The 26,938-nt window shown below is 45.8% G+C and overlaps 1 protein-coding gene across 2 annotated transcripts in view; it reads left to right on the top strand.

Moving 5' to 3' along the window:
* The window catches only part of col12a1b (collagen, type XII, alpha 1b), an 85,033-nt gene extending 58,574 nt beyond the window's left edge, over positions 1 to 26,459 (top strand). The window contains exons 45-70 of one of the 2 annotated variants that reach the window (XM_079290749.1): positions 304 to 420; positions 4,109 to 4,261; positions 4,604 to 4,678; positions 5,163 to 5,302; positions 5,528 to 5,651; positions 5,730 to 5,873; positions 6,519 to 6,683; positions 6,786 to 6,824; positions 6,907 to 7,045; positions 8,009 to 8,151; positions 9,001 to 9,110; positions 12,426 to 12,584; positions 13,020 to 13,097; positions 16,813 to 16,899; positions 17,459 to 17,512; positions 17,788 to 17,883; positions 19,509 to 19,562; positions 20,333 to 20,386; positions 20,495 to 20,548; positions 20,736 to 20,807; positions 20,885 to 20,920; positions 21,310 to 21,376; positions 21,458 to 21,643; positions 21,814 to 21,882; positions 22,930 to 23,100; positions 25,685 to 26,459. In XM_079290749.1, the coding sequence (XP_079146875.1) occupies positions 304 to 420; positions 4,109 to 4,261; positions 4,604 to 4,678; positions 5,163 to 5,302; positions 5,528 to 5,651; positions 5,730 to 5,873; positions 6,519 to 6,683; positions 6,786 to 6,824; positions 6,907 to 7,045; positions 8,009 to 8,151; positions 9,001 to 9,110; positions 12,426 to 12,584; positions 13,020 to 13,097; positions 16,813 to 16,899; positions 17,459 to 17,512; positions 17,788 to 17,883; positions 19,509 to 19,562; positions 20,333 to 20,386; positions 20,495 to 20,548; positions 20,736 to 20,807; positions 20,885 to 20,920; positions 21,310 to 21,376; positions 21,458 to 21,643; positions 21,814 to 21,882; positions 22,930 to 23,100; positions 25,685 to 25,782 (2,684 nt within the window). In that variant the 3' untranslated portion in view covers positions 25,783 to 26,459. Of the gene's footprint in view, positions 1 to 303; positions 421 to 4,108; positions 4,262 to 4,603; positions 4,679 to 5,162; positions 5,303 to 5,527; positions 5,652 to 5,729; positions 5,874 to 6,518; positions 6,684 to 6,785; positions 6,825 to 6,906; positions 7,046 to 8,008; positions 8,152 to 9,000; positions 9,111 to 12,425; positions 12,585 to 13,019; positions 13,098 to 16,812; positions 16,900 to 17,458; positions 17,513 to 17,787; positions 17,884 to 19,508; positions 19,563 to 20,332; positions 20,387 to 20,494; positions 20,549 to 20,735; positions 20,808 to 20,884; positions 20,921 to 21,309; positions 21,377 to 21,457; positions 21,644 to 21,813; positions 21,883 to 22,929; positions 23,101 to 24,011; positions 24,153 to 25,684 lie in introns of those variants that run through there. The other variant, XM_079290750.1, reaches the window with a different exon arrangement.
* The last annotated feature ends 479 nt before the right edge of the window (positions 26,460 to 26,938 follow it).

Genomic DNA, 26,938 nt, shown 5'->3' with positions numbered 1-26,938 from the left:
GTAGTCCACAGAGGTCTCCACGATGACTAAAAGTCTTCTTCTGCTTAAAATATAGAGTGAAACAAATCTAAAGAGTCTTTTGTAAATTCATGACTTTGGCAGAAAACCACAAAGCTGTCGCATGAAGACGAGGATATGAAACAGACAAACATCAAACGTTGAACTTGACTCGAGGCGATGAAAGTGGAAAACCTTCAAGAGTCCGTTTTAACCTGCTGACCTTCTCCTGAAAGCTCTTTTAGTGCTGAGTCAGCGGTCTGCAGTCAGAGAGCCCATGTGAATGTGACTGTACGTCCTCTGCAGTGTACCTGAACGTGACCAACATTGAGACCTACGACGCCGACCACGACAAGTTCTGCATCAAGTGGACTTCTCACCGGGCGGCCACGTCGTACCGGATCAAGCTCCGCCCCGTGGACCGTAAGTCTGCTCCACACCGTCAGCTGCTTGAGTTCAGCATGGGATGTCTTAGGAGCGCTTGGAGAGAATCTCTTCCAACTTTGGCACAAAAGTCCACTTGGACTCAGTCAACTGATTTCAGATCTTGGTGGTCAAAGGTCACGGGGACCTCGCAAAACACGTATTTGGCCATAACTCAAGAATTCATGTGCTAATTATGAATATTTTCCCACGAATGTGTAAAAGTATAAAATGATGAAGTGGCAGGATGTGGACATAAGCTCCACCGGCTGGTCACAGCTAGTTGTTCTTCTCAAAGTCACTGTGTTCAGTTTATTACCATGAAACATGAATATCAATGAACAGACATTTCACAGCTGGAGATGCTGACTTTGAGAAGCTGCAACCACGAAATGCTTCTGACATTTTCACTTGATGAAATCCAGAACAACAAATGTTTCATGTTTTGTGATTAAATTCTGGTTTGATGGCCAAAGAACGACAGAATAAAATGATCCTTTAGCCAAACACTGGAACCAACGCCGTCTTTATTTATATCATCTTAATATATCGTCTTTATTTATATCGTCTTTATTTATATCATCTGTATTTATATCATCTTAATATATCGTCTTTATTTATATCGTCTTTATTTATATCATCTTTATTTATATCGTCTGTATTTATATCATCTTAATATATCGTCTTTATTTATATCGTCTTTATTTATATCTTTATTTATATCGTCTTTATTTATATCATCTTTATTTATATCGTCTTTATTTATATCATCTTTATTTATATCGTCTTTATTTATATCGTCTTTATTTATATCGTCTTTATTTATCGTCTTTATTTATATCGTATTTATTTATATCGTCTGTATTTATATCGTCTTTATTTATATCGTCTGTATTTATATCGTCTTTATTCATATCGTCTTTATTTATATCGTCTGTATTTATATCATCTTTATTTATATCGTCTTTATTTATATCGTCTTTATTTATATCGTCTGTATTTATATCGTCTTTATTTATATCGTCTGTATTTATATCGTCTTTATTCATATCGTCTTTATTTATATCGTCTTTATTTATATCATCTTTATTTATATCGTCTTTATTTATATCGTCTTTATTTATATCGTCTGTATTTATATCGTCTTTATTCATATCGTCTTTATTTATGTCGTCTTTATTTATATCGTCTTTATTTATATCGTCTTTATTCATATCATCTTTATTTATATCGTCTTTATTTATGTTGTCTTTATTTATATCGTCTTTATTTATGTCGTCTTTATTTATACCGTCTTTATTTATATCGTCTATATTTATGTCGTCTTTATTTATATCGTCTTCATTTATTTCGTCTTTATTTATATCGTCTTTATTTATATCGTCTGTATTTATATCGTCTTTATTTATATCGTCTGTATTTATATCGTCTTTATTTATATCGTCTTTATTTATATCGTCTTTATTTATATCGTCTTTATTTATGTCGTAAATAAGTAAATAAGTCCTTAATAAACTGACGACAAATGTCAAACTGACACCGCCACCTGATCCACTTTAACACTCCTGATCCTGATCCTGATCCTGATCCTGATCCTGATCCTGATCCGATGTGACTCGTCTGAGCTGATGCATGTGGTAACATGAACTCCCAGCAGATGTTCGATCTCCAGATGAGGTCACCTCTGCAGACGGACACTTCACAGACTTTAGCTGTCAGCTCGACTGTTTACCTCCTCCTCTTCCTCCTCCTCTTCCTCCTCCTCCTTCCTTCTCCTCCTCCTTTTCCTCCTCCTTTTCCTCCTCTTCCTCCTCCTTCCTTCTCCTCCTCCTCCTCTTCCTCCTCCTCCTTTTCCTCCTTCTCCTCCTCTTTCTCCTAATCTTCCTCCTTCTCCTCCTCCTTTTCCTCCTTCTCCTCCTCTTTCTCCTCCTCCTCCTCCTCCTCCTCCTCCTCCTCCGTGATTATTACCCGAGCAGGATGCAAGTGTCGGCGTGGACTGGCAGCGTCCCGACCGCCGATCTTTTTAATTGCGTGTGAAGAGTTCGTCGTCTTCAGTGGCGCCGGGGTCTTTGAGTCCCATCTGGTTCTGTGTCTGCGCGGCGAGAGAGACGTGTTGGCGGTTAACAGAACCAGGGAAAGGGAGCGTCCGTCTTTAAACATGGTAGTCATTGGTAGTCGTTAGCCGGCGGGGACGCTGTGACGGCTGCCAGAACAAATGAAGGCTCTGCTGCGTGGGCCAGATGAGAGCCGGAACCAGAAACTCATCCGGCGGCGCTCCGGCTCTCCGCCGATGTTCCCTCCGTCGTTTAAAAGCCGTTTGAAAGGAGAACCGGCTGCTGCCACATTTTAAGAAGCATCCCAAATATTTCAGCCTTCGTATTTTTCCATCACAACTTGTTGACGTTACAGAGCTCGTTCTGAGCGCATTGCGTCAGCGGACTGAAGGTCGGAGCACCGCAGAGCAGCTTGCTCGCCCGTAAACACGCTTTCTTTGTTTGTCCGGAGGAAAGCTCAGCGTCAGCGCTTCGCTGCTCAGACGTGCACATGTCAGCGTTCTCAAGACGAGTGCCTTCGAGGACTTTCTGCAGCTTTAAGTGATCTTTTCATGTTTTCCTCCGTTAGCAACAAAACAGAAAGTACAGCTTTACAAACATACTGTTTCTCTGCGTGATGGACACAAGTGATGTCATCTTCACCTGATTATCCTGCTTTCTTCAAAATAAAAGTCAGAAAAGTGTTTCACAGCAAATCAGACGAGAGAAGCAGTCAGAAACGACTTAAAGGCCCCGAGAACTTCATGAATCAGTTTCATAAGATGAGCAACGTCCGACAGGAACACAGTCATGTGTCTGAGCTCTTTTTCCTGATGAAGTACGTTAAGTAAGTTGAGTTTATACGTGTTTATTTTGTATTGATTGTTACTTATGAATCTTTATGAATCTTTAAACATCCGCTCCAGACACATCATTTGTGTCCGATATGGATTTTCCATTTTTAAAATAGAAGTTCTTCGACGTCATTTGAAAAAGTTTGGCAACATTTTGAGTTCCTTCTGAAAGCCGGAGATGTGAGCACCAGGGGAAGTCATCCTTGAGTCATTGGTGATCATCGTTGATGCTGTCGTACCCCTGGAGATGCATGTAATGAAGGAATATCTGGGTTTTCACCACTTGTATTCGTCTCTGGTGATGAATCAGAGCCGAACGACGGTGGGTGTGGTTAACGAGGCTGGAACTCTCACTCTTCATCCCTCCAGCAGGAAGGCTGGAGCTCGTCTGCCTCACAACGTGTTCCCTTTGAGGGGTAATCAGTCCGACTGATGAGTCCCAGAGAGGTTCAAATGAACAATAAACGATCCACTGACGTCCTGTTGACGTCTTTAATACACACACACACACACACACTGTGTCAGTAGCAAGCTAGCTAATCAACGTGTTTATCAGAATATGAAGTTCCTGCCGTAATTAAAAACCCCGAATATAAATCAAACAAGGTTCTCCCAAAGATGAACAGCGTGGAAGAGGGAGTGGAGCGTCTGCGAGAGTGGTTTGAATATTCTGAAAATGAGTGTTTAACACGACAGATGTGCTGCACGTAATGCAAGACGTCTTTAAGATAGAGTGCATCAGAGGAATGACGCAGTTCTTCCTCTGATTGGTGGAATGACGATGTCCTCTTCCTCCTGCAGCCTCCAGTAAAGGACCGCATGAGATCACCATCCCCGCCGGTCTTCCTCAGTACTGCTTCGACGGACTTTCTCCAGACGCCCTGTACACCGCCACCGTGTTCGTTCAGACCCCCAACCTGGAGGGTCCGGGAGTCAGCGCCAAGGAGAGGACCCGTGAGTTCTTCTGTGCCATCGCGTCACTCTGAAGACGCTTCTCAAAGAAGCGGAGAGGAAACGTTTGCAGCGGAACACAGTCGTGTTTACAGACACACCATCGATACTCATGTTGTGGCTTCATCGCACCTGAGACACATGTTTGTGTTGTTGTGAAGCTTAAACTTACAAAAGCAAAGACGACTGCAGTAACCAGCACCGTGTCTGAGATCCGAAGCGTTACGCAACCAGAGAGTGACATCACCTCACAGCAGCGGTCCAAGAACGATGACCTCATCACACGACATGTTTATTAGTTGTCCTGTATTTATTACAAACATGCTGCTTTTCTGTTTCTCGTAGTGGTGAAGCCAACTCCGGCTCCAACGCTGCCGCCGACCCCGAGCCCCCCGCCCACCGTCCCCCCAGCGTGGGCAAGTAAGTGTCTCCAGGCACCCAGAAGCCTTCGCCTGTCAAGTCCAACTGAAGTTAAAGTTCTCGTTAGTTCTTTGTAGTCCAGCTGTCTTTCAACACTGTTGTTGTTTGTGTCTCCGTGGAAGGAGAAGTTCTTCATGAACGTATCGCATCATAGTCTGAAACAAACAGCTCAGCTGCAGCACATCCAACAGTAGAATGAGTGAGTTTCCTCCTGAAACAACGTGATACTAATTCACCACATGCAGAAGCTGCAGGTCCAACGTGGATCCTCCGAGTTCTGACTGGATCCGGTCTTTTCCTTCCAGCTCGGCTCTGATTGGAGACTCCTCCGTGAGGCCTCGTGGCCTCCTTGTTGTGTTTGTGGTGAATTTTTAGCCGCCGCACGTGCTCCTCGTCAGCCGCCCTTTGGAAGGAGGAGAAGCTCTCTGTGTCTTTGTCTTTGTAAATCTCCGTAACCGACCGCTGTCTTCTTTCCTCGCCTCAGTTTGCAAAGGAGCCAAAGCCGACGTGGTGTTCCTGATCGACGGCTCCTGGAGCATCGGGGAGGAGAGCTTCACCAAAGTCAGGAGCTTCGTCTCCGGCATGATCGCCGCCTTCGACGTGATCGGCCCCTCTGGGATGCAGGTTTGTGTCCATCCAGTGGCTGCAGAGCAACACATACACATGGTTTTTATTTTAGTTCACTCGTGAAGCTCAGTATATGTCGTTCGACCAACTTTCCGTACATCTCGTGACCTTCTTCATGCCTCCTGTAAGGTCTGGAGTTCATCCACGCTGACAGGATTATATTGGACCTGCGTTGTGTGACAACCTTCTTGAGATGCATCTGAGGGTCTTTTGTGTCTTCAGGTGTCGTTCGTGCAGTACAGCGACGAAGCAAAGACCGAGTTCCGGCTGAACGCTTACCAAGACAAAGGCGTCGCCATGTCTGCTTCTCACCTCATCCGCTACCGAGGAGGAAACACCAAGACAGGTCCGATACCGCGCCGCACACAGACGGCCCGCCGGCGAGCCGGAGGTTGTTCTCTGACGCTCTCTCTCTGTCGAACAGGCGTGGCGCTGAAGCACACCTATGAGAAGGCCTTTTCTGTGGAGAACGGAATGAGGAGGAACGTCCCCAAAGTGGTGGTCGTCATCACCGACGGACGCTCTCAGGACGAGGTGAAGACGAAGGCGGCCAAGCTGCAGCACGCAGGTAACGGCAGGATGCACGATGCGGCGGCTCCTTCGTGACTCCATCCGAGTCTCTCGTGACCTGAACAGAAACAGAGCAGGCTGCACACCGGCTATCAGCTTCTTGTTGTACGCTGCTTTTCTGTGAAAGACAAACGGCTTATTGCTGAAACTAGTTCAGATCTGTGTGCTTGGTTCCCCTCAATCCGGATCATTTGGCAGAATGCGGGTGAACTGGAGGCTGAAGTCAGAGCAGTAAACGACTCTGTTGCCTCTCAACGTGCCACAAAATCTCTCAACCCCAAAACTGTGTTTAATCATTGTTTTTAAATCATAGCCTGAAGCTTTAAACACATTAAAGACATCATTGTCAGATCTTCATCTTTCTGGCGGTACTTGAACACATCATGTGTGACTTCCGTCAAGAAAAGAAAACAAATCAAAGATTAAAATCGGGACATTTCATCAAAATCACTGTTTTTCTTCACGTCTCATTTATAATTTCCCCACAAACAACGTTGCTCTGATCGTCAACCAAAAACACTCGTGTCTGAGTTCCCTGTCCTCCCCGTGACGGCTCTGTTGCTATAGCGATGCAGGACTTATGTGACGTAGGAGTAAAGCGGGTTTACGGCGTTCTGAGCGCGTTTCTACGTCCCGTCTTCAGGTTACAGCGTCTTCGCCATCGGCGTTGCCGACGTGGACTTCGTGGAGCTGCAGGAGATCGGCAGCAAACCCAGCGACAGACACGTCTTCGTCGTGGACGACTTCGACGCTTTCGACACCATCAAAGAAAACCTGATCAACTTCATCTGCGAGACCTCTACGTCCTGTAAGTTTGCACCAAACCTACGGAAACAAAAACAGAGTTTTTTATTCTGACGGTTCTGTTTTCAGGAGCTGAATTTTGTGGTTCTCTCGTCTTGTTCCACAGCGTGTCCCCTGATTTACCTGAATGGATTCACTTCACCTGGTGAGTGCAAAGCTGAAATCCACCAATGAGCGAGACTTAGACGGATCTCCAGAGACAACGGTCCTGATCGCTTGTGTTTCAGGCTTCCGGATGCTCGAGGCCTTCAACCTGACGGAGAAGACCTACGGTTACGTTAAAGGTGTCTCGATGGAGGCGGGCTCCTTCAACAGCTTCACGGCCTACAGGCTCCACAAGGACGCCTTCCTCACTCAGCCAACAGCGTGAGTCCTGAAGCATGTGTGACGGTTTGAATGGTAGAAATCTGTTCAGCCGCTGTGGAAACATGAACGTCTAAAGAAGGACACGTATCTCTGGTCTCACACCATCAACACATCCACCAGAGAAACAGCCACTGCTGAGAGCATCAAGCCCCTTAAAGAGGTCTCTTCATGACCGAGCTCCTGTTTGATGCTCGTTGAACAACCGCTAGCCTGGACAGTCACGCTAAGCTAACCGGCTAACAAAGATAATAACAACAACAAAGTGCTTTCACAGAGCGCAACACAGCAAGACAACCTAAGACAGGAAGTAGACCCTGATGAAATGATCACGTCCCCGCTGAGCTTTTATTCTCTTCAGAGCAACAGGAATAAGACGCGGTGCTCATAAAAAGACACGTTTGAACGATGCTGTTTGAGCTCCTTCTCTTTACAAACCAGGTCGGTGGATTCACGAGGCTCCGCGAGGTCACGACCTCCGGCCTGAAGCCTCCGTCAGGCCGCCGAGTGCAAACTCGACTGTTACCGGGCAGAACAACAGCTCGAGGTCTGACTCTTCACCAAAGTCTGACCTTCCAATATGTGTCGTGACATCGTGAGAAACATCCCGATATATAAATATGTGAAGAGCCAGTGGTGGAAACATTGATGACAATCCTTTGACTCTTGTAGAAGTAGACACACGTCATTCTAAGTGAGTTTATATGTTCGGTTTAGAGGTGGAGGAAGTATTCTGACCCTTTACTGCAGTAAAAGTACGAACACAATACCGTGGAAATACTCCACGGCAAGTGAAAGTCCAGCGTTGAAACCCTTACTGAAGTAAAGCGATCGGCTGGATCGACTAAAGTACTGATTGATGAGTGAGTAATGCGTTCATGTACTGAGATGCACAAGTAGCGTGAAGCCTCTCTGGACCGGAGATGTTTAGTTCTAACCCGTCGTGTGTTCGTGTCTCCTGAACAGAGAGATCCATCCCGACGGTCTTCCTCACTCCTTCACCATCATCATGATGATCCGCCTGCTGGCCGACTCGCCCAGCGAGGCCTTCGACATCTGGCAGGTCTCAAACAAAGACCACAAGCCAGAGACCGGCGTCACCCTGGACCGTAAATACCCCCCCCCCCTTCTGTTCTCTGTGTGTGTGTGTGTGTGTGTGTGTGTGTGTGGACGAGGAGCAGCTGTGTCCGTTCATGGACTCCCGCCTTCTTTTTACCTCGAGGTTCTGGTGTCGGGCCGTCAGCTGGGCTCTCTGCCGGGCTCGATGGGAACCCTCCGGAGACGGGTCGCTCTGGTTCTTGAGCAACGAGGTTCAGCTCCTCTACAGAGAGGAACGATCCGCGTTGTTCAAGCAGCCGTTTGACGTTTTCATTGGGAATCATTCGCTAACTGTCTCTTCCTGTGCTGGTCTTTGTGCTAAGCTAAGCTAACTGGCTTTAACGCACAGATGTGAGAGTAGCGTCACGTCTTCTGCTCCAGAAAATGTATTTCACGTCATGTCAGACCTTTGCTTTAAAGCTGGGAGCGACAGCTGATGTTCAGTGCACTGAACTGGATTCACACCTCAGACCCCTGAAGGACTCGACAGCAACATTTGGGAGGAGTTAGTAAACCCACAGGCGTAGCAGTTGTGTGGTTGTGTGAGTGGCCGTATTACTGTTGTGTAATACTCTCAACACATCACTACACTCACCACGTTTACACTATTCAATAATATTCCACCAATAATACTTAATTGGCAAACTTAAAGAATTAAAGTCAACTTATTGATATCTTATTTTTTATTGGTGAACAAGACATGAAGACAGCTGTTCCTATGTTGTTGTTTGCATGACCACATGGTCTTATTTTCAGGAGCTTGTTTGCAGCAGGATTTCCACGTTTCTGAATAAGTAAAGAGAGGCTGGCTCTCTCGGCTGAAGATCAGAGAGTAACATCTCTTCCTGTCTCCTGCTCAGCCTCCAGCCAGACGCTGTCCTTCTACAACAAAGACGTGCGCGGTGAGATCCAGAGAGTCACGTTCGACAACGATCGGGTGAAGAGGATCTTCCACGGAAGCTTCCACAAGGTAAAAACACACACCAGCAAAGTGCTCACGGAGCAGGAGAGATGCTCCGAGTCCGTCTGCTGTCAGTGGAACGCAACATTCAAATAAAGTAATTCATTTTAGAAACATTCATTTCACTGAACTGTTCACACCGTCGCCTCAACAAGTCACATGACACAGTAACTTCCAGAAAGGTTGGTTCTTTCCACCACTTACAATCACAATAATCTGAGTCTGTCAGCGGCAGTAACGAGCTCTTCTCGTGGACGTACATTACGACTACGTTGCAGCCCGTTAGCGGTGCCGTCTGCAGCCTTCTCCTTCGACACTGGAGCACTTTAAAACACTGCTGTCGTGGAGGAAACGAGGTCCGATCGGGCCCCTGAAGTGTCGTGGACCGCCTTCAAAATAAGACAACCCTTGATGGTTGGACCCTGGTGATGAATGTCTTTGGAGCCGCCATGTTTTTAAGGACGATTCTTATCTCTGTCGGCTGTCTGTGTTGTTTTAGTTTTTTTAAACAATGCTTGAGATTTAACTTTTTTCGAGAGACTTCTGAGAAACACAAACTGCAGTCAGTGCAGCAGGAAGAAAAGCCAGAGAACTTCTCGTTGTTCTGATGCGGATCAGAGAGAAGAGGACGTGTTGTAATCTGTGGTGCCGACGCTCCACAAGGATCCACAAGCTCCTCACAAACTGCCGGGACGCTCGCCTGGAAAGTATCGGGTCAGTGTTATTAAACGGTGACATCATCGTTGGGTTTTAGGAGGAGTGGGGTTTCGAGGTGCGGCGCTCGGTAGCCGACCGCAAAAAAGGGAAATCTCGCTGCTCTGTGGGTTCAGCTCCCAGCATGCCCCTGTCTCTCTGGAGGAGTCCTAATGAGAGCAGCGTGTGGTGATGTAGGTTCTGCTGCTGTACTCTGCTGACGCATCGTCCTCTGGGCAGTTTGAGCCGTGATTTATTTTCCTTGTGGAATGTGTTTGTCTGTCTTCCCTCCGGCAGGAACACTGAAGGCAGGGAGATGTTTTTGGTAACTTTTAAATTCAAAATTTGATTAGAACTCATCCAGTCAGCTTTCTGAGAGTAACCTTTGATTCAGCCGTGATTAAACGACGAGAGAAGTGATGCAGAATCGATTCCTTGAGGGTGAAATTCTTCCTTTATCTCCGTCCCTCCACCCGGAGGTCAGAGGTCACGTAAAGCATCTTCTCTGTCGGGGGATCAGCGTGGAGCTCGGCGACGCGGCGTGATCCTCCTCTGAGGATCGAGCAGCTGACGGCTGTCAGCGCGATGCAGACACCAACGTGATTTAGAAAGTCTGCTGAGAGACGTCGGGGTCCGCCACACCACGTCTGACTTCATCAATCCTCCTCCTCCTCCTCCTCCTCCTCCTCCTCCTCCTCCTCCTCCTCCTCCTCCTCCTCCTCCTCGCAGCATTGCACTGCTGACTCGGCTCCTTGTGCAGAGAAATAGATGTATTGTTCCTCTTCCTCCTCCTCTTCTTCCCTTCTCCTCCTCCTCCTGCTCCTCTTCCTCCTCCTCCTCACAGCTGGACTCGTTCTGACTCGGCTTCGAGGAAAAGTTGTTTTAGAGACTGACCACAGAATGACATCATGAGGAGAAATGCATTGTGGTTCACCGTGTGTGTGTGTGTGTGTGTGTGTAACAGTGGTTTGACTGTTTACAGTTGAAGCTGTCTCAGTGTGTCGTCCAATGACACGAGAGGAAGGAATTTTGGTTTCCCAAAAATGTGACGCTTTTCCAGCTGAAGGTTTTTTTTGTGGAATCTTTGAGGAAGTCGACGAGGTGTTGGATGAGTCCACGTGACTAATCTGCTGCTCGTCATCAGTTCAGTGGGCGTTCATCTGAAGACAGTTGTAAAGCTGGACTCGCTGCTGTGTGAGGTCACGTGAGGTCAGAGCCTGATCGCTGATCGTGGATCGGTTACGTCGTGGCTCAGAGCAGAATCAGCCTCAAAACCCTCCACGAGCATTTATCTTTTTATTGGTTGAAAGGGAGCTCTTAAAACGGTTCAATGAGGAAGAATCCGGTCGACGGGTTCGTCCTCAACCGAGAGGTTACTTTTTTAAAGTAGGTTTTACTGTTGAACGTGTACTCACGTTGTTTTGATTTATAACCAAAGAAAATGAAAGAAGACGGAGCCTCAGACGACAGATTTAAATCTCTTTTATTTCGATGTTTTCTTTTACTTCATATCAAAGAAACAGAAGCTCTTCAGACACTTAAAGGTAATGAAGTGAAGTTTGTGATGGTGTTCGTATGGAAGCTTGATCCTGATTTAAACTTTGTATCAGCAGATATTCTGACTTTAGAAACATGTCGTAATGTTGCGGCTACACTCTGCTGTGATCTGTTTTTATGATAACAATGAAGATAAAAAATGCAGATTTTAGGATATTTGACAAATTTAAATACGAGTGAATCAGTGAAATATGAATTTCCATAGAAATGAGCAGCTTTAGATCCAAACTGTACTGTCCTCACAGAGCAACGTTTCCTCTGAATGAAAAGGAAGAAGCTCTCATACATTCCACCGTGTTTCAATCAACAGACCTTCAGTGTAAGCTGATCATTTACAGGACGAAAAGCAGACTCAGGACTTGGTCGTAGAACAAAGAAACGTAACAATAAAACCTCCTCCCCTCCTCTCCTCTCCTCCTCTCCCCTCTCTCCTCTCCTCCTCCTCTCCTCTCCTCTCCCCTCTCTCCTCTCCTCTCCTCTCCTCCTCTCCTCTCCTCTCCTCCTCCCCTCTCCTCTCCTTCTCCCCTCTCCTCTCCTCTCCTCTCCTCCTCTCCTCTCCTCCTCTCCTCTCCTCCTCCCCTCTCCTCCTCCCCTCTCCTCTCCTCCTCCCCTCTCCCCCTCTCCTCCTCTCCTCCTCCCCTCTCCTCTCCTCTCCCCTCTCTCCTCTCCTCCTCCTCTCCCTCCTCTCCTCCTCCCTTCTCCTCCTCTCCTCCTCCCCTCTCCTCTCCTCTCCTCTCCTCTCCTCCTCTCCTCCTCTCCTCTCCTCCTCTCCTCTCCTCCTCTCCTCTCCCCTCTCTCCTCTCCTCCTCCTCTCCCTCCTATCCTCCTCTCCTCTCCTCCTCCCCTCTCCTCTCCTCTCCTCCTCCCCTCTCCTCTCCTCTCCCCTCTCCTCCTCTCCTCTCCTCCTCCCCTCTCCTCTCCTCCTCCCCTCTCCTCTCCTCCTCCCCTCTCCTCCTCTCCTCTCCTCTCCCCTCTCCTCCTCTCCTCTCCTCCTCCCCTCTCCTCCTCCCCTCTCCTCTCCTCCTCCCCTCTCCTCTCCTCCTCCTCTCCTCCCCTCTCCTCTCCTCTCTGAAGGTCCACATCATGGTTTCATCCACCGGCGTCAAACTCAACATCGACTGCCAAGAAGTGGCCGAGAAGGAGATGAAGGAGGCTGGAAACACGTCCAGCGACGGCTACCAGGTCCTGGGCAAGATGTCCAAGTCCATCGGCTCCAAAGGAGAGTCGGCGACCGTAAGTGAAACGTCACGTTGTCATTTTAACATATGAAATACTGCAAAGTCATAACACTTCAATCTGATTACAACGGAGCAGAAACCACGAGACACACCTTTGAATCAAATGTAACAAAATGTGACATCCAAGCCTCATGGGAGTTGTAGTTTTTGAATACTGTCAAAGTAATACTGATAAGTTGGATGTAATTTACTGTCCAGTAGAGACTCATTTATCTCAGAGTATGGAGGAAAGAAACACAGAAATCAGATACAGATCATAAAAGCAAACACGTGTTTTATATGAATACGCTACGACGGCATATTGGCCGTAGATCTGTAAGTAGAACACGAGACGTTTCCTGTCTGATGGGACTCTGCTGTCGCTGTGAAGAGACTTGTGTACCACAACACCATTCTAATGTTTCCTTCTCTGCTTCTTCTCTTTTCACAGTTCCAGCTCCAGATGTTCGACATTGTGTGCAGCTTGGGTTGGACCAGCAGGGACAGATGTTGTGACCTCCCGTCTATGGTGAGAGAAACACCTTTAACTTAACTTATACATTAACTTATACATTAACTTATACATTAACTTGTACATTAACTTAACTTATACATTAACTTAACTTATACATTAACTTATACATTAACTTATACATTAGCTTGTACATTAACTTAACTTATACATTAACTTATACATTAACTTAAACATTAACTTAACTTATACATTAACTTATACATTAACTTAACTTATACATTAACTTATACATGAACTTAACTTATACATTAACTTATACATTCACTTAACTTATACATTAACTTATACATTAACTTAACTTATACATTCACTTAACTTATACATTAACTTATACATTAACTTATACATTCACTTAACTTATACATTAACTTATACATTAACTTATACATTAACTTAACTTATACATTAGCTTGTACATTAACTTAACTTATACATTAACTTATACATTCACTTAACTTATACATTAACTGATACATTAACTTATACATTAACTTATACATTAACGTATACATTCACTTAACTTATACATTAACTTATACATTAACTTAACTTATACATTAACTTAACTTGTACATTAAGTTATACATTAACTTAACTTATGCATTAACTTATACATTCACTTAACTTATACATTAACTTGTACATTAACTTATACATTAACTTATACATTAACTTATACATTAACGTAAAATTAACTTAACTTATACATTAACTTAAAGCTGCTGAGATTCATTCAACACAACGCAGCGTGTGGATTTCTTTACAATCTGAGTGTGATTTAGGTTGTTTCTGCCGTCTTTCCCGTCTGTTACAGTAAACTGTTCTGAGCTTAACTTCAATACTTAGAGAAGCTAATGAGATCAATTCAGTTTAAGTAGTGACGTGACGATAAGCACAAAGATACAGATAAACTAAATGACCTGCTGCAGCTCATGAGCCGCAGCTTAACAACTGATGTCGATCTGCAGCGTCTAACGCGTCAACATGAAGCTCCATCGTAGTGAAACCTGATTTATGTCAAAAGTGTTTGTTGCCGCACTTCATTAAAAAGCTTTAAAGCTGCAGATTCCCTCATCCCTTTTTGAATATATCATTTCAATATAATTATTTGAAGATTTAATTTGTTGAAATGGCGGTTTGATTAAACCTGCATTCATTCATATATTTACTTTTATCATTTTTGGCCACTTGGAGGACAATTAGCTAAAGATCTGAGGAAAGTCTACAGTTACTGACTGACAGTGGTGGTAAAAGTACTCAGATCCTTTATCTGAGGCTGCAGATTAAAACCAACTGAACATCGTTCACGCTGAGGTAACATGAGCCGCCAACCCACTCAGAGGACATCCAGACCATAATAACACGGCTTCAGGAGAGTCAGCTGGCGGTACCAGAGTTTAACGCTCACGTTACCATGGTTTCATAAGCGTGTTCGTAAAACTACGGGTAAAGAAAAACGTGAAAGTCTCTCCCTGGAGTCGGGGTTTGGTTTGTCCCCTCTGGGCTACTGTAGAGACACGGCGGACTCCGCCTCCTTGTAGATATGAAGAGCTCATTCTAACGAAGACACGATTCTTAAACGTGAAAATAATAAATAACAATAACACATGTAGTGCAGAAATCACAATATTTGCCTGTGAAATATAGTGAAGTAAAAGTACAAAGTAACATGAAATGAAAATATTTAAGTACAACACAAGTAACACAAAATTGTACTTAAGTATTCGAACTTGAGTGAATGTTCCACCTCTGCTCATTAACACATGAGGTGACGGATGTCCTGCAGCTTTAATCCACAGAATAAATAATAATGTGTAAAGAACATGAGGAACATTTGATCGTCAGATATTTGGGTTTGTTCTAGAAGGCTCACAGAGCCGACTGTTCTTCTTCTGCTCTTTCTCACTCGTGTCCCAGCAGAGATCTCAACAAACCAAAGTTCTGTCTGCTCGTCGGCCGTCCAAAAGAGTTTTGAAAAGGATTCAACGGCTGGATTATTCTGTTATTATCTATAATTATCTATGAGTAGAGACAGCTGCTTGATCGTGTTCTTCTGCTGACAATTATTAAAGGATCCAAACTCAGCGGAGAAATAATTCAGAGAGGACGTGAACATCAGATAACATGAAGTAATGAGATCCAGAGGTTCAGTGGAGAATCTGAAAAACAAGCTGTGTCACTATTTTACAAGCTTTCATTTCATTAAATTTCATGTAAAATGTACAAACTAAATTGAGAGTATTCTCTGAACGAGCCGTCGTCTTTTTCTCTGTCCAGTGCTGTTGTGGGCGTTTCTAAAGATATAGACTACATTACCCAGAAACCCCTCGGCTCAGCAGCGCTAACGCTCAAAGCTAACGTGTTTGTTTCGATGGAAGAATAAAGCTGACGGCTTCGTTTGTCCTGCACCGGAACACCAGATGATGGTTTGATTTGAAGAACACGAGCAGCCAATTAACTCAATTAATGCTCGTTACATACACAATATAGAACAGAAGAATTCCAATGAAGTCAAATATCACTAAACTTTGCAACAACAAAGTAGCGTCTGTGTTTCCGGTCTCAATGTTTCCTGAACACGGAGATATGAGTCTTGGTTGCAATCTGATTCTTTATTAGTTCATTACTCCTCAGATCCACTCCTTCTGTTCTTACCTTTCACAATAAAAGCCCCAGACACTGTAACCATTTACCAGAGGAAGCTTTACATTCACTTGAAAAGGTGTTGCAACCGTCTCAAACTGAGTAGTTTCAATGCAGTATGAACATGTATTTAGTATTTCTGTCCTTCAATCCTCTCGCTCTGTAATGTGGAGGTTTGAACATGAGGTCATTATTAATCTGCTAACTCAGCAGGATTACAGAACAACTGCTGACCTGGAGGCTGAAGCGTGAGACAAAGAAGAACCCATGAAACGTAGTCGTGGATCTGAGTCACGGCCGGATACACATTCATGACTTCTGTCAACAGAGAGTCATTTTAGTCTATTTATTGTTTGATTCTCTCTGAAAGTTGAACAATAAAAGCACCAGAGTTCAGGGTCGATATTAAAAAGAATAAGTCAACGAGAACACACGAAGAAGAAACCTCAGCGCTGAGGAGCTGGAAGCAGTCAAGTCTCCCTCTGAGGAAAGACTGAAGGCGTCGATTGATTGCTGGAACCACAGATCTTGGTGACGTCCCGCGAGCCGCCGGGTCCGGCACCGGACCGGGTCCGGCACCGTGTGTTCTGATGAGCTGGACCGGCGACCGCGGAGCTCGTAGCCGTCGCTTCGTGAGGACTCGGTCCCAGAACGTGGACTCGCTCGCTTTGGATCATCCGTCGGCGTCTCTCCGTGAAATCACTCTGATCACCAGAGATGTCGTCGGCCTTCTTCTGGATCGGTTCCGGTGCTGGTGTTGAAAGCAGCAGATTGAAGTCTTTAGATATTTATCTGAACTGAGTCCCGTTAGCGGATGTGATTATTATTCTTATTATCATCTGTCCAACTTGATTAAAGTATCCGTCTCTTTGAGGTTTTTTATTTTCCTTCACTGAAGATGAATTTCACCGTCTGAACCTAACGGGTCAGCGAGCCCACCGATTGGTTCTGCTCGTCGGCCTTCAGCTCTCAAGAACCTCCAGAAACGGACCGCTTTGCCTCGGGACTCTCTGCGTCTCCACCTTCCTGTTTTGTTTGTGACGTGTGTCCTTTGCTTCTTCCGCAGAGAGACGAGCTGAAGTGTCCGTCTCTTCCAAACTCCTGCAGCTGTACGTCAGCGGGCACCGGACCGTCGGGGCCTCAGGGGCCGGTGGTGAGAGTCCAGTCACAAATATGATCTGCATCTGATATTTACAGCCGTGTGCTGGTCCACACAGACTTTCTGCTGAACTTCTACTTCTTACCTGCTGCTCTTATTCATGTTCCTCATCATATATTGGTCCTTTATGACGGCATTTAAAGACAACAATGAGCATTATCACCGTCCTTACCTTCTAAGCAGCCTCTCACTGACAACACAAGTCTGAGATTCATAAACACGTTGACGATGAAACGTGTCACACGCGGTCGTGATGACGCAGACTAACGGACGTTATAAGAAGTCCTCTGAGCTTTGACTCCGTGACTCTCCTCCCTGCCAACGTGAAAACATGCTGAAGGAGCATCCTTGAAGACTCTGGAGTCCTTCTGTCCTCATACGTGGACAGCTGGAGACGAGAGGTCCACCAGAACCTCAGTGAGACGGGACCAGCTCAGTGGCTGCACCACGACGTTCCCTAGCAACAGCATCACAACCTGTTGACTGCTCTTGTGATGATGACCTGTGCCCGTGTGGTCTGGTCTTTGCTAACGTGACTCCTGTTGGTCCTCAGGGTGCCCCCGGCAGCAAAGGACCCCGAGGAGAAAGAGGAGAGGCCGGTTCTGTTGTGAGTACCTTTTTTTTACCTTTTTTTTCAGAAACATCACGACTGAAGAAGAAGCCCGTGACAGTTGGCTCTGAGCTGGATCAGCGATCAGCTCCTTGAACACATTGTTTACAGTACGAGGAGCTTTGAAGACGTCTCCTCCTGATATGAAGGGAGGCTCGCTTCGCTCATCGGCGCAGCAGCATTCCTCGTTTCCACGGGTTGTAAAAAGTCTCTGAATCAGAGCGGCACATTCCAAACCTTCTCATATCTGACTCCTCGTTTCACTTCTACAGGGGCCGATCGGCCCTCGTGGAGATAACGGACCGCCGGGGCCCATGGGTCTACCCGGCCCTCAAGGACCCAGCGGCCTGTCGATTCCAGGAGAAGCTGTGAGTCGTAACACACACACACACACACACACACACACACGCACACACACACACACACTCCCCACGATGCCTTTTTCAGCAGCTAGACATAAATCCCAGCATGCCTCAGCACGGCTGCGCGGGGATTATTAGGCCATTTATTATGAGGAGAGTTTACAAGGCGGGAGTTTTTCTGTGGCGGAGACCCACATTCCTTCATGTCTGAGGGAGAGACGGATACCGAGAAGACCCGAGAGCTACGATTCTGTGACGCTCTCTGATCCACAGTCTGGATCTGTGACGTCCAGTCCAACAGGAACGTGGTCTCTGTGAGGAAGAAGACCGCTGTCCTCAAGGATGTGTGTTTAGCAGCTGTGCTTCGGGAGAACTGGTGTCGATATTTACGGGAAGCGATTTGGATTAATGAACATAAGAAGTGGACGTTGATCATTGATTCGTGGACATTTTGAAGCCTTGAGTTCTGCGTTTTGGCCGTCGCCATCTTGGTTTTTTGGCAACCAGTGAACAGGAAGTGACCATATTAGGACTGAGGAGTGATGTAGAGACGCCGTATACGTCTCTGGTAGAGACCTGTCAATCACAGTAGCCCCGCCCTAAAGCATCCCCTGCTTTATGGTCTGTGTGACTCTAAATGGACCATAATGTACTAAATGAACATCATGCTGTATTGAAGAAGACTTGAAACTAGAGATTGAGACATAAACTCATGTTTACAATGTTTACTGAGGTAATAAATCAAGAGAGAAGTAGAGTCATTTTCTATAGACTTCTATACAACCAGAGGAGTCGCCCCCTGGTGGACACTAGAGAGAATGCAGCTTCAACACGTGAAGCATCAGCTTCACTTAAAGAACTCGAGGTTTCCGTCTGGCTGAAATAGATCAACTTGTTTCTGTTCCTTTGATTATTTCTGGTCGTTAGTAAACAGTAGAAATATCACGGTGGTCACTTCCTCTCATATTGATTCTACACTGAAGATAGAATCCAGATGTTGGTGGGTTTTCTGTCCAGAGGGGAAAGCGGGTTTCGAGATTTTAACATGTGATCTGTTTCTGCTTAATCACATCTGATCACAGACTGTTTGCACTGTGATCACGTCTCAGTGTGCAGATTAGGTGGGTGGAGTCATCAGACCGCTTCACACTGAGGGTCAGCACGTTGGCTGCGTTGTCAGAGACGGAGATCACGGTCACGTTCATCCAGATGTAAGAAGAACTCTTCTCCAGCAGCTGGAAAGAGCTCTTCACCAACTTCAGCTCGCTACGAGTGCTAGCAGAAGTTAGCACGTCCTCTCTCACAGAAGGGATTCTCAACCTGCCAGATGTCACGTTTGTTGACAAGTTCGATGTTAAAATCAGGTGTAAATCGTGTGCTCTGATCCAATCAATGTCTGCTTTAATAATGCTTTTTATTTCAACAAAGCTGCAGCACACATACATGAAACCCAACTCATAGAAGTGCACTGATTAAAACCTGGTGGAAATATAAAAGCTGCATTCATGACACATGTTGGTGTCAGGTGTAAAGTGGGTCTGATCCAATCCATGTGTCACATCACTAAATACAAGAGCTCCTTCATGTAATTGTCCTCTGAGCGTCATGTGACTGATGTTTCCTGTCTTCAGGGCCGGCCCGGACCAAAGGGAGACGCCGGTGACTCGGGTTTTCCAGGACAGAAAGTAAGTGCTGCTCCGGCTGATAACGAACAGGAAGTGAAGATAATTCACAGACTACGATGCGTCGTCTGGAGGAACTCAGACTCTCCAGCTGAGGAGCATTCAGAGGAGCGTGTGATGAACTCAACTGTTGAAGAACCAGCCTCCCTGATCAGCAGCTGCTCTGTCCTCATTTAATCTGAGAACATGCGGAGAAACACCCACAGGAGGCTGGAATCTGCTGCCGGACTCTTCTTCTTGTGTTTGTTAAAGTCTGCAGCATCACTCAGTCACACGTTAGCTTTGATGAATCATATCTTCAGTGAAAACAGTATTTAGTTTAAGATGAGCTCACGTTTAAGTCTGGACTGCAGCTGAGCTCATCAGAAGGTAAAAGATGTTTAAAGGCGGAGTCTCTCGTGACCTCTGACCTGTGACGTGCAGCTCGTTTGCTCCTTGAAGCTTCGACCCTTCAGAGTTCTATTTCCATGACCCGTCGTTGAAGTACGTTGTCATTCAGAACGTTGTTGTGCATGTGACCGTTAGACGGACCAATCGGCTGAGCTCAGCTCCACGAGGCTGCAGGTGAGCGGGTCGGAGCAGCATCGTGGCTTTAATGGCTTCCAGACCTCGCGGGTCCTGGTTTAACACAGATCTGGAACACGTTACGTTCCTGTAGAGAGGATGTACGAGTATGAGCCCTGAGCACAGAACCAGGATTCAGAGTTGACTCAGAAACAAAGCGCTTTGAAGGTTCCCGTTCACTTCTGCAGCTCTTCCTTGTGTGTTTGCAGGGCTCTCCGGGTCCTCGCGGTTCTGCCGGCCCCGTCGGACCAGCCGGAGTCCGGGTGAGTACAGACGGGGGAGGGGCTGGTTTTCAAAGGGGTCTGCATGAATCCTTCAAAGGGTGACCGGTACCAGGTCCAGGTTCTCAGTCTGGGTTACTTTGCTTCCAGGGCCCTCCAGGAAAGGAAGGATCGACGGGCCCCAGAGGCCCCACGGGGCCCATGGTGAGAGTTCTACTGGTTTTGACTCATCTAAGGCCGCTCAGCGAGGCTCTTGAGTGCCTTGCTCAAGCACAGCAAACGTTGAGCACTTTTAAAAACACACTTTCTCTGAACGCTGTTAAACTTGTATTCGTTGATCAAATGCGTTCTGTCTGATAACGCAGCGGTTCTCCTCTCTGGGTCCCTGCAGGGACCTCCAGGGTCTCCAGGATCCTCGGGTGGAGCGGGAAAACCAGGAAACCCCGGAGACTCCGGTACCCCTGTAAGTCTCCTCGCTGTCAGGACGACTCGCCGCAGTCTCAATGCGCTTTATTGTGACAACTGTTTCTCTGTTTGCAGGGCAGTCTGGGTCCAAAGGGAGACAAAGGAGAGAGAGTGAGTACATCTACAGTCCAGAGTGACAGAACTTCTTTAGAGGAAGATGCTTCACTGCAAGAAAACCTCGTTCAAATATCTTCCAAGCCTTCAGAACATCTCATTGTTCCTGAGGAACCGTCTGCACGTTTCAATCTGCGAGTGAATTAAAGGAAAGACGGTTCCAGGACTCGACATTAACTCTCGTGTTAGGACCGGTTCTTGGTGTACTTGTCTCTCAGAGGATCACATCAAATCTTTTCAAAAAGAGAACCTCTGTTTCTATGCAAGTGCTCATGGGAAATGTAGTTCCTGACACACAAGCAGAGTTAAAGGGAACGGTTTCTAAGTACCGGTTTGTTGAAGTTTGGTTTGAAGCATCGCGGTGACTCCGCCCTCTTTGTCATCAGGGAGACTTTGCTCCTCAGAACATGATGCGGTCCATCGCCCGACAGGTGTGCGAGCAGCTGGTCAGCGGTGAGTTTCTGAAGCGTTTCTTCTCTCGCCACGACGACGAGTCCCCGAACTCAACTCTCGTCCTCCGCTCTGTCCTTTCAGCTCAAATGTCTCGCGTCAGCACGCTGCTGAACCAGATCCCCAACGGCATGCAGCAAAGCAACAAGCCGGGCCCTCCGGGGCCGGCGGGGGCCACCGGCAGGCAGGGGCCCCGCGGAGAGCCCGGCACCACGGGAAGGAGCGGCTTCCCGGGAAGTCCGGGTTCACCGGGCCAGTCAGGAGAGAGAGGTACGACAAGGACGTCCTTATCTTCAGTTCAAGAAATAAACCCAGACCGGAATTATGAATTATTATCTATTCATATTCATTATCATTCATTATCATTCAATAATATTTATTGTTGTTCATTGTAAAAGATGCTAACGAGGCTTGCGTGTGATGCTGTGTGTTGCCTTCAGGTCCTTCAGGAGAGAACGGCGAGCGAGGATCGTCAGTAGTGGGACAGAAAGGACCGCGAGGACCTGCTGGTACGTCTCTGACTGTTATAAATGTGTTATTATGTGTTTTAAAAATAAATATATATATATATATTCATGTTTTATTACTAAACAACCCAGAACCAATCAGAGAACAGGGATTATGAGGAAAGCACAGAGTAAATGAAATCTTTTCTTTTTAAAGTTTTGCTGCTAACTCTCAGATGTCCGAGCTTCCCTGAACGCACCGACAGAGTTTCATTTAACTACAGACGAGGTCGACTAATCCTTCAATGTGACGGAAAAGAGAAGCTTCTGAGAATATAACTTCAGAAATGTGTTGCTGTCTGAAAATCTACACTTCAAAATATTTGTTGTTAAATTTCATGAATTAAGAAGGTAAAAAACAAAGTGAGAGTTCACTGTTTACACGTTTCATGATTATACAGAGACGGTCAGTTATGAGTTGACAGGTAATAATCCCTCTCTCTCTCGAGCGGAGGTTAGTTTATGTCCTTCAGTCTACGTTCATATCTCTGAGTTTCACTGAGGAGGAGGAGGAGGGGGAGGAGGAGGAGGAGGGGGAGGTGGAGGAGGAGGAGGAGGAGGGGGAGGAGGTGGAGGAGGAGGAGGAGGAGGATGAGGTGGAGGAGGAGGAGGAGGACTTTCTCCTCTTTCTCTCATACTTGAGGGTTTTTAAATGAATGTCTCGCTTTAACAGCTTTCTAGAAAACAGAAGTATTTGGTAGAAGAAGTATTTCCAGCTGATATTTGAGCGCGAGGAGCTCCTGATGTTCAGAGAACACATCGTCTCAGCTTCATAATCTGGTTTATTGTTCAGAACGATCATAAAATATGAAAGCTTCTCCGAGAAGATCTTTCACTTATTTGTTACATGAAGTGATGCAACAAACGATTATTTTCATTCTTGTGATGAATTGTTTGGTCTTTTAAAGTTTGAAGATGGTTCCGTACTGCTGAGGATGAAGAACGTTGAGACCAAAGGGTTCTTCTGTTCGTCCCAACGTAGACCGCTGCTGCGAGTGGACGGTCCGCTCCCACCTTTGTGACAAACACCACCTTCTGTTCCTCCACCAGGTCCACCGGGAGAAAGCAGAACAGGACCCGCGGGCCCTTCAGGCGCCGCTGGACTTCGCGGCCCCCCCGGACGTCCAGGACACGCAGGAGTCCGCGGACCCCCCGGACCTCCTGGATACTGCGACTCCTCTCAGTGCGTCGGCATTCCGTACAACGGGCATGGATACGGAGGTACGTAGCGCGTTAGCCCCGTGCTCATGAAGTGACTTCCTCTCCATGTTGTTCAGAGTTCAGCTCTTTCTTCATCTCGAGCAGCAGCGTCCGGCGCTCTGACAGAGAGATGCTTGTTTTCTGTCTCCCGTCTGAGTCAGATGAGAACGCGGGTCCAGTACAGAACCAGCAGGTCCAGGTGGGGTTAGCCTAGCTTAGCACGAAGACTCGAAGCAGGGGGGAACTGCTAGCCTCGCTGCATCTGAAGAATCTTGATGAGATTGTTTGTGATTTAAACTTTTAATATTTGGTAAATAAAGATGTTTATCTTGCTCAGAGTAAAGCAGCATTGTGTTAACAGCTGTTTAGTAAACAAGATGCAACATCTTCCTCTGGATGGAGCTAGGCTAGCAGTTTCCACCTGCTTCCAGTCATTGTGCTAAGCTAGGCTAAACATGGAATAATCCACCTGACTGACTGAAGACCTCCACACACATCATCTGCCACACTGTGTTGCAAACAACATCAATAATATTAATGTTGATATTCTGCCGTAAATATAAAGTGAATAATAATGGTATGATGGACATGTGGCGTCTACAGTATGGTGTCGGAGGTGGACACTTGAGCTTTGTCTCGTTAGAAGAGACTTGTTTCTGTCGGGTCATTGTTGGGTCCAGCGGCTCTCGTTCCTCCATCTGAGACGAACAAACGTTTAAATCCGAGCGCTGAACGTTTCCCACATTCCTCAGTGTGTCGGGGCTGTGAGACAGAAAACAAGGATCTCCCCGAGTGTGGGGCTGCTGCTGCTTCTTCTTCTTGAGGATCAATGCATGCGTTAGGAGGAAGTGAGTGATGGTTGTAGAAGCTCAGACGTGTTTGAATCCTCTCGGTCCTGACTGACTCCTTCATCCTCTCTCGGCCTGTTCCAGGTTGACAGTAGACTTTCTCTGTGCTGCTTTCACTGACCCCCTGAACAAACACACACCACATCGCTCACACGCCCTCCAGCTCTTTCCAACGCGGATAACCAGCCGAAGGAAAAGCCTTTAACAAACACACACACAAGTCAACAACAACAACAACAACAAAGAGGGAAACTAACAGCGACTCACAAAGCGCCGACCCGTCCAGTGGCCTGTTTGCAGCTTGACGCCAAAGACCAAAACGCAGAAGCGTTGAGTTCGGTGGAGGAGCATGCACCCAACAACAACAACAACAACAACAACAACAACTACTACCCGATACTAACAAAGGTGGATCTGTAGCAGAGCAGCAGCAGCAGTAACTCTGTTAACAGCATTTCTCTTCAGTGTAAATAAACTAATTCTTTCCTTGTAAATGATATTTGAATCTCGACATTTAGTTCTTAACATCTGCAGATTGAAAGCTTGAGCCTCGCAAACCAACAACCTGCTGCTTGCTGAATGCCAACACCAAAGAAAACGCCTCTTATTGTTACTGATGTATTGTTGTTACCCATGTGTTTCAAACTGCTCAGGGCCTCTGAATCACTTCTGCACATGTGACCCCAACGTTTAGATCCGACGCCTTTTATATTTCTTTTATTTGACGTTTTTGTCTGTAAGTTCTATGAAACCCTAACAACGCAATCCCAAAGAAGTGTCTTTGAACTTAAATGTTTTACTTTGTGAATGAGTTCAGCAGCAACAGAAAGGAAACAGCACTGAGATGTGTAGAGGAGGGGGCGTGTCCAACCTGAGGCCCCGCCCACTAAAGCTGGCAGTTGATTGGCGGTATCTCGGCCAAACGTCCCCGTTTCGATGCTCTCCTTGTTTAGCTTTCTAAAGTTCTTTAAGCATCAATAATAAAAGAAAAAGTATCCGGATATATTATGAAATATTATGAATTTATAATCATAATAACCTGCAGCCTGCTGCACCAATAACTGCTCCGTGCACATGGCATCATGTGATCTGCTAACGTCTTCAGTCATAAATAACTCAAACTGAGCCGCTGAGAAGCAAAAACCTGTTTTGGAGTTTTACGAGCATAACGTGTGAAATATGAAGTTAAAATAAGAGTTGTAGGCCGTTAACTGACATGTTGAAGGTCCTAATGTGAGTTTCATCTCTGGAGAGCAGAGGACACATTAACCAGACGAGTTTTCATCTGAAGCGCTGCGGAGCTAAAGCGTGACGTGATGTGGATCCTTAGACAGAACAAACAGAGAACATTGTTAGCTGGATGCTTCCTACGCTGCACAGAAAAGAAAAGAGGAAGAAAGAGGAGAGATCAACAGCTGGATCAGTTCTAAACCAAACCCACAAAGCCTTTAACATTTAACGAGGAATCACTCACTCATCTTTAAACGTGACAAAGCTGCAACGTACAATTCATTGTGATCAGAAAAAAACTGAGAATTGGTTTTGCAACAAATTTAAAAAATGCAGCTTCTTCCTGTTTTAGAAGACTTTTTCTTTTTATTAGCGAGTAAAAATGAGAATGGACACGCCCCCTTCTCTCCGATATCGGTGCTTTCGACTTTAAGCCACTTCTGCACAGCTGCTCAGCCTGCTGGGTCCTTTGTGTGCATGTTGTGAGAAACCTGTGCTCAATTGGCCCGAACGATATCTCCGAGCAGGCCGAGCGGTCCCAGACCCCGAGGAGGACCAGCTGTCGCACAACCAGCGTCGAAAGAGGTCGCTGCCCAGACAGCCATCCAGCAGGCTCACGCCATGAGACCCACATCTTGGATTCCTGCACATTATAAACACATCAAGATATAAAAGGGGCTTCACACCTCGACTTCAGATTGGAAAACACCTTTAAATGTCTTCAGACGTTTGTGAATATTCATGTTTTTGTAGCAGGTTAAAAGGTTTGAATGGAGAAACGTTAAGAATCCACGAAACAGCAAAGAGAAACCTGAGATCTTTCCTTTTCCACTCGTCTTTCTTTTGCTTGTAACATATTTGCATCCAGTTTGCTGTACGCAGCTAAAGGAAGGAGAGGAGATGTCTGTTCACAGCTCACCAACGGTACGTTGAGTATAATCAGGAGGTTCCGCTTCATTAAACTCTGCTTTCATCTTGCATCTCTAGACTTCATATTTATCCGTTTCCTTCATTCCGTCACAGCTCATTTTAACAAACAAAGGTGGAATATTGCATGTCTGTGGTGTGTATTTAGTAGATGTTCTTTTGTTGTTTTTTGTTCCATTTCATTCTTGTGTTAACCAGAATAGAGTTGTTGTCATTCTCTCAGTATCGCATGCAGTCAGATGAACCTGCGTGACGATGGAAGTGGTGTTGCTGCTTCATGTTTGAACTGCAGATTGTGAATTCCACGGCCTTATGTTCTTATTTATTTCTGAAAACAGAAGAGGCATTTTTCAATAAAACTACTGAAAATGTGAACTCTTGTGTGTGTTTCTGTGAGGAGGCGACTCGTTCCACCGCTCGCTCCCGTTGTTCATCAGTGGAGCAACGGCACCAACGTAACGTTACTCAAGTACAATTTACTGCTACTTTAACTCACCTACAGGGAGAAGATTGTTCTGTTTACTTCACGACTTTTAGAATAATGTGTATATGGGGGCGACTCCTCTGGTTGTATAGAAGTCTATAGAAAATGACTCTACTTCTCTCTTGATTTATTCCCTCAGTAAACATTGTAAACATGAGTTTATGTCTCAATCTCTAGTTTCAAGTCTTCTTCAATACAGCATGATGTTCATTACATTACAGTCGTTTAGCAGACGCTTTTATCGTTTTACACACTGTACTGTGAAACAGTTTTACACACTGTACTATGAAACAGTTTTACACACTGTACTATGAAACAGTTTTACACACTGTACTATGAAACAGTTTTACACACTGTACTATGAAACAGT

The sequence above is a fragment of the Melanostigma gelatinosum genome, assembly GCF_949748355.1.
Source record: "Melanostigma gelatinosum genome assembly, chromosome: 19".
Classification (NCBI taxonomy): Eukaryota; Metazoa; Chordata; class Actinopteri; order Perciformes; family Zoarcidae; genus Melanostigma; species Melanostigma gelatinosum.
This window is presented reverse-complemented; position numbering and strand designations above follow the sequence as displayed.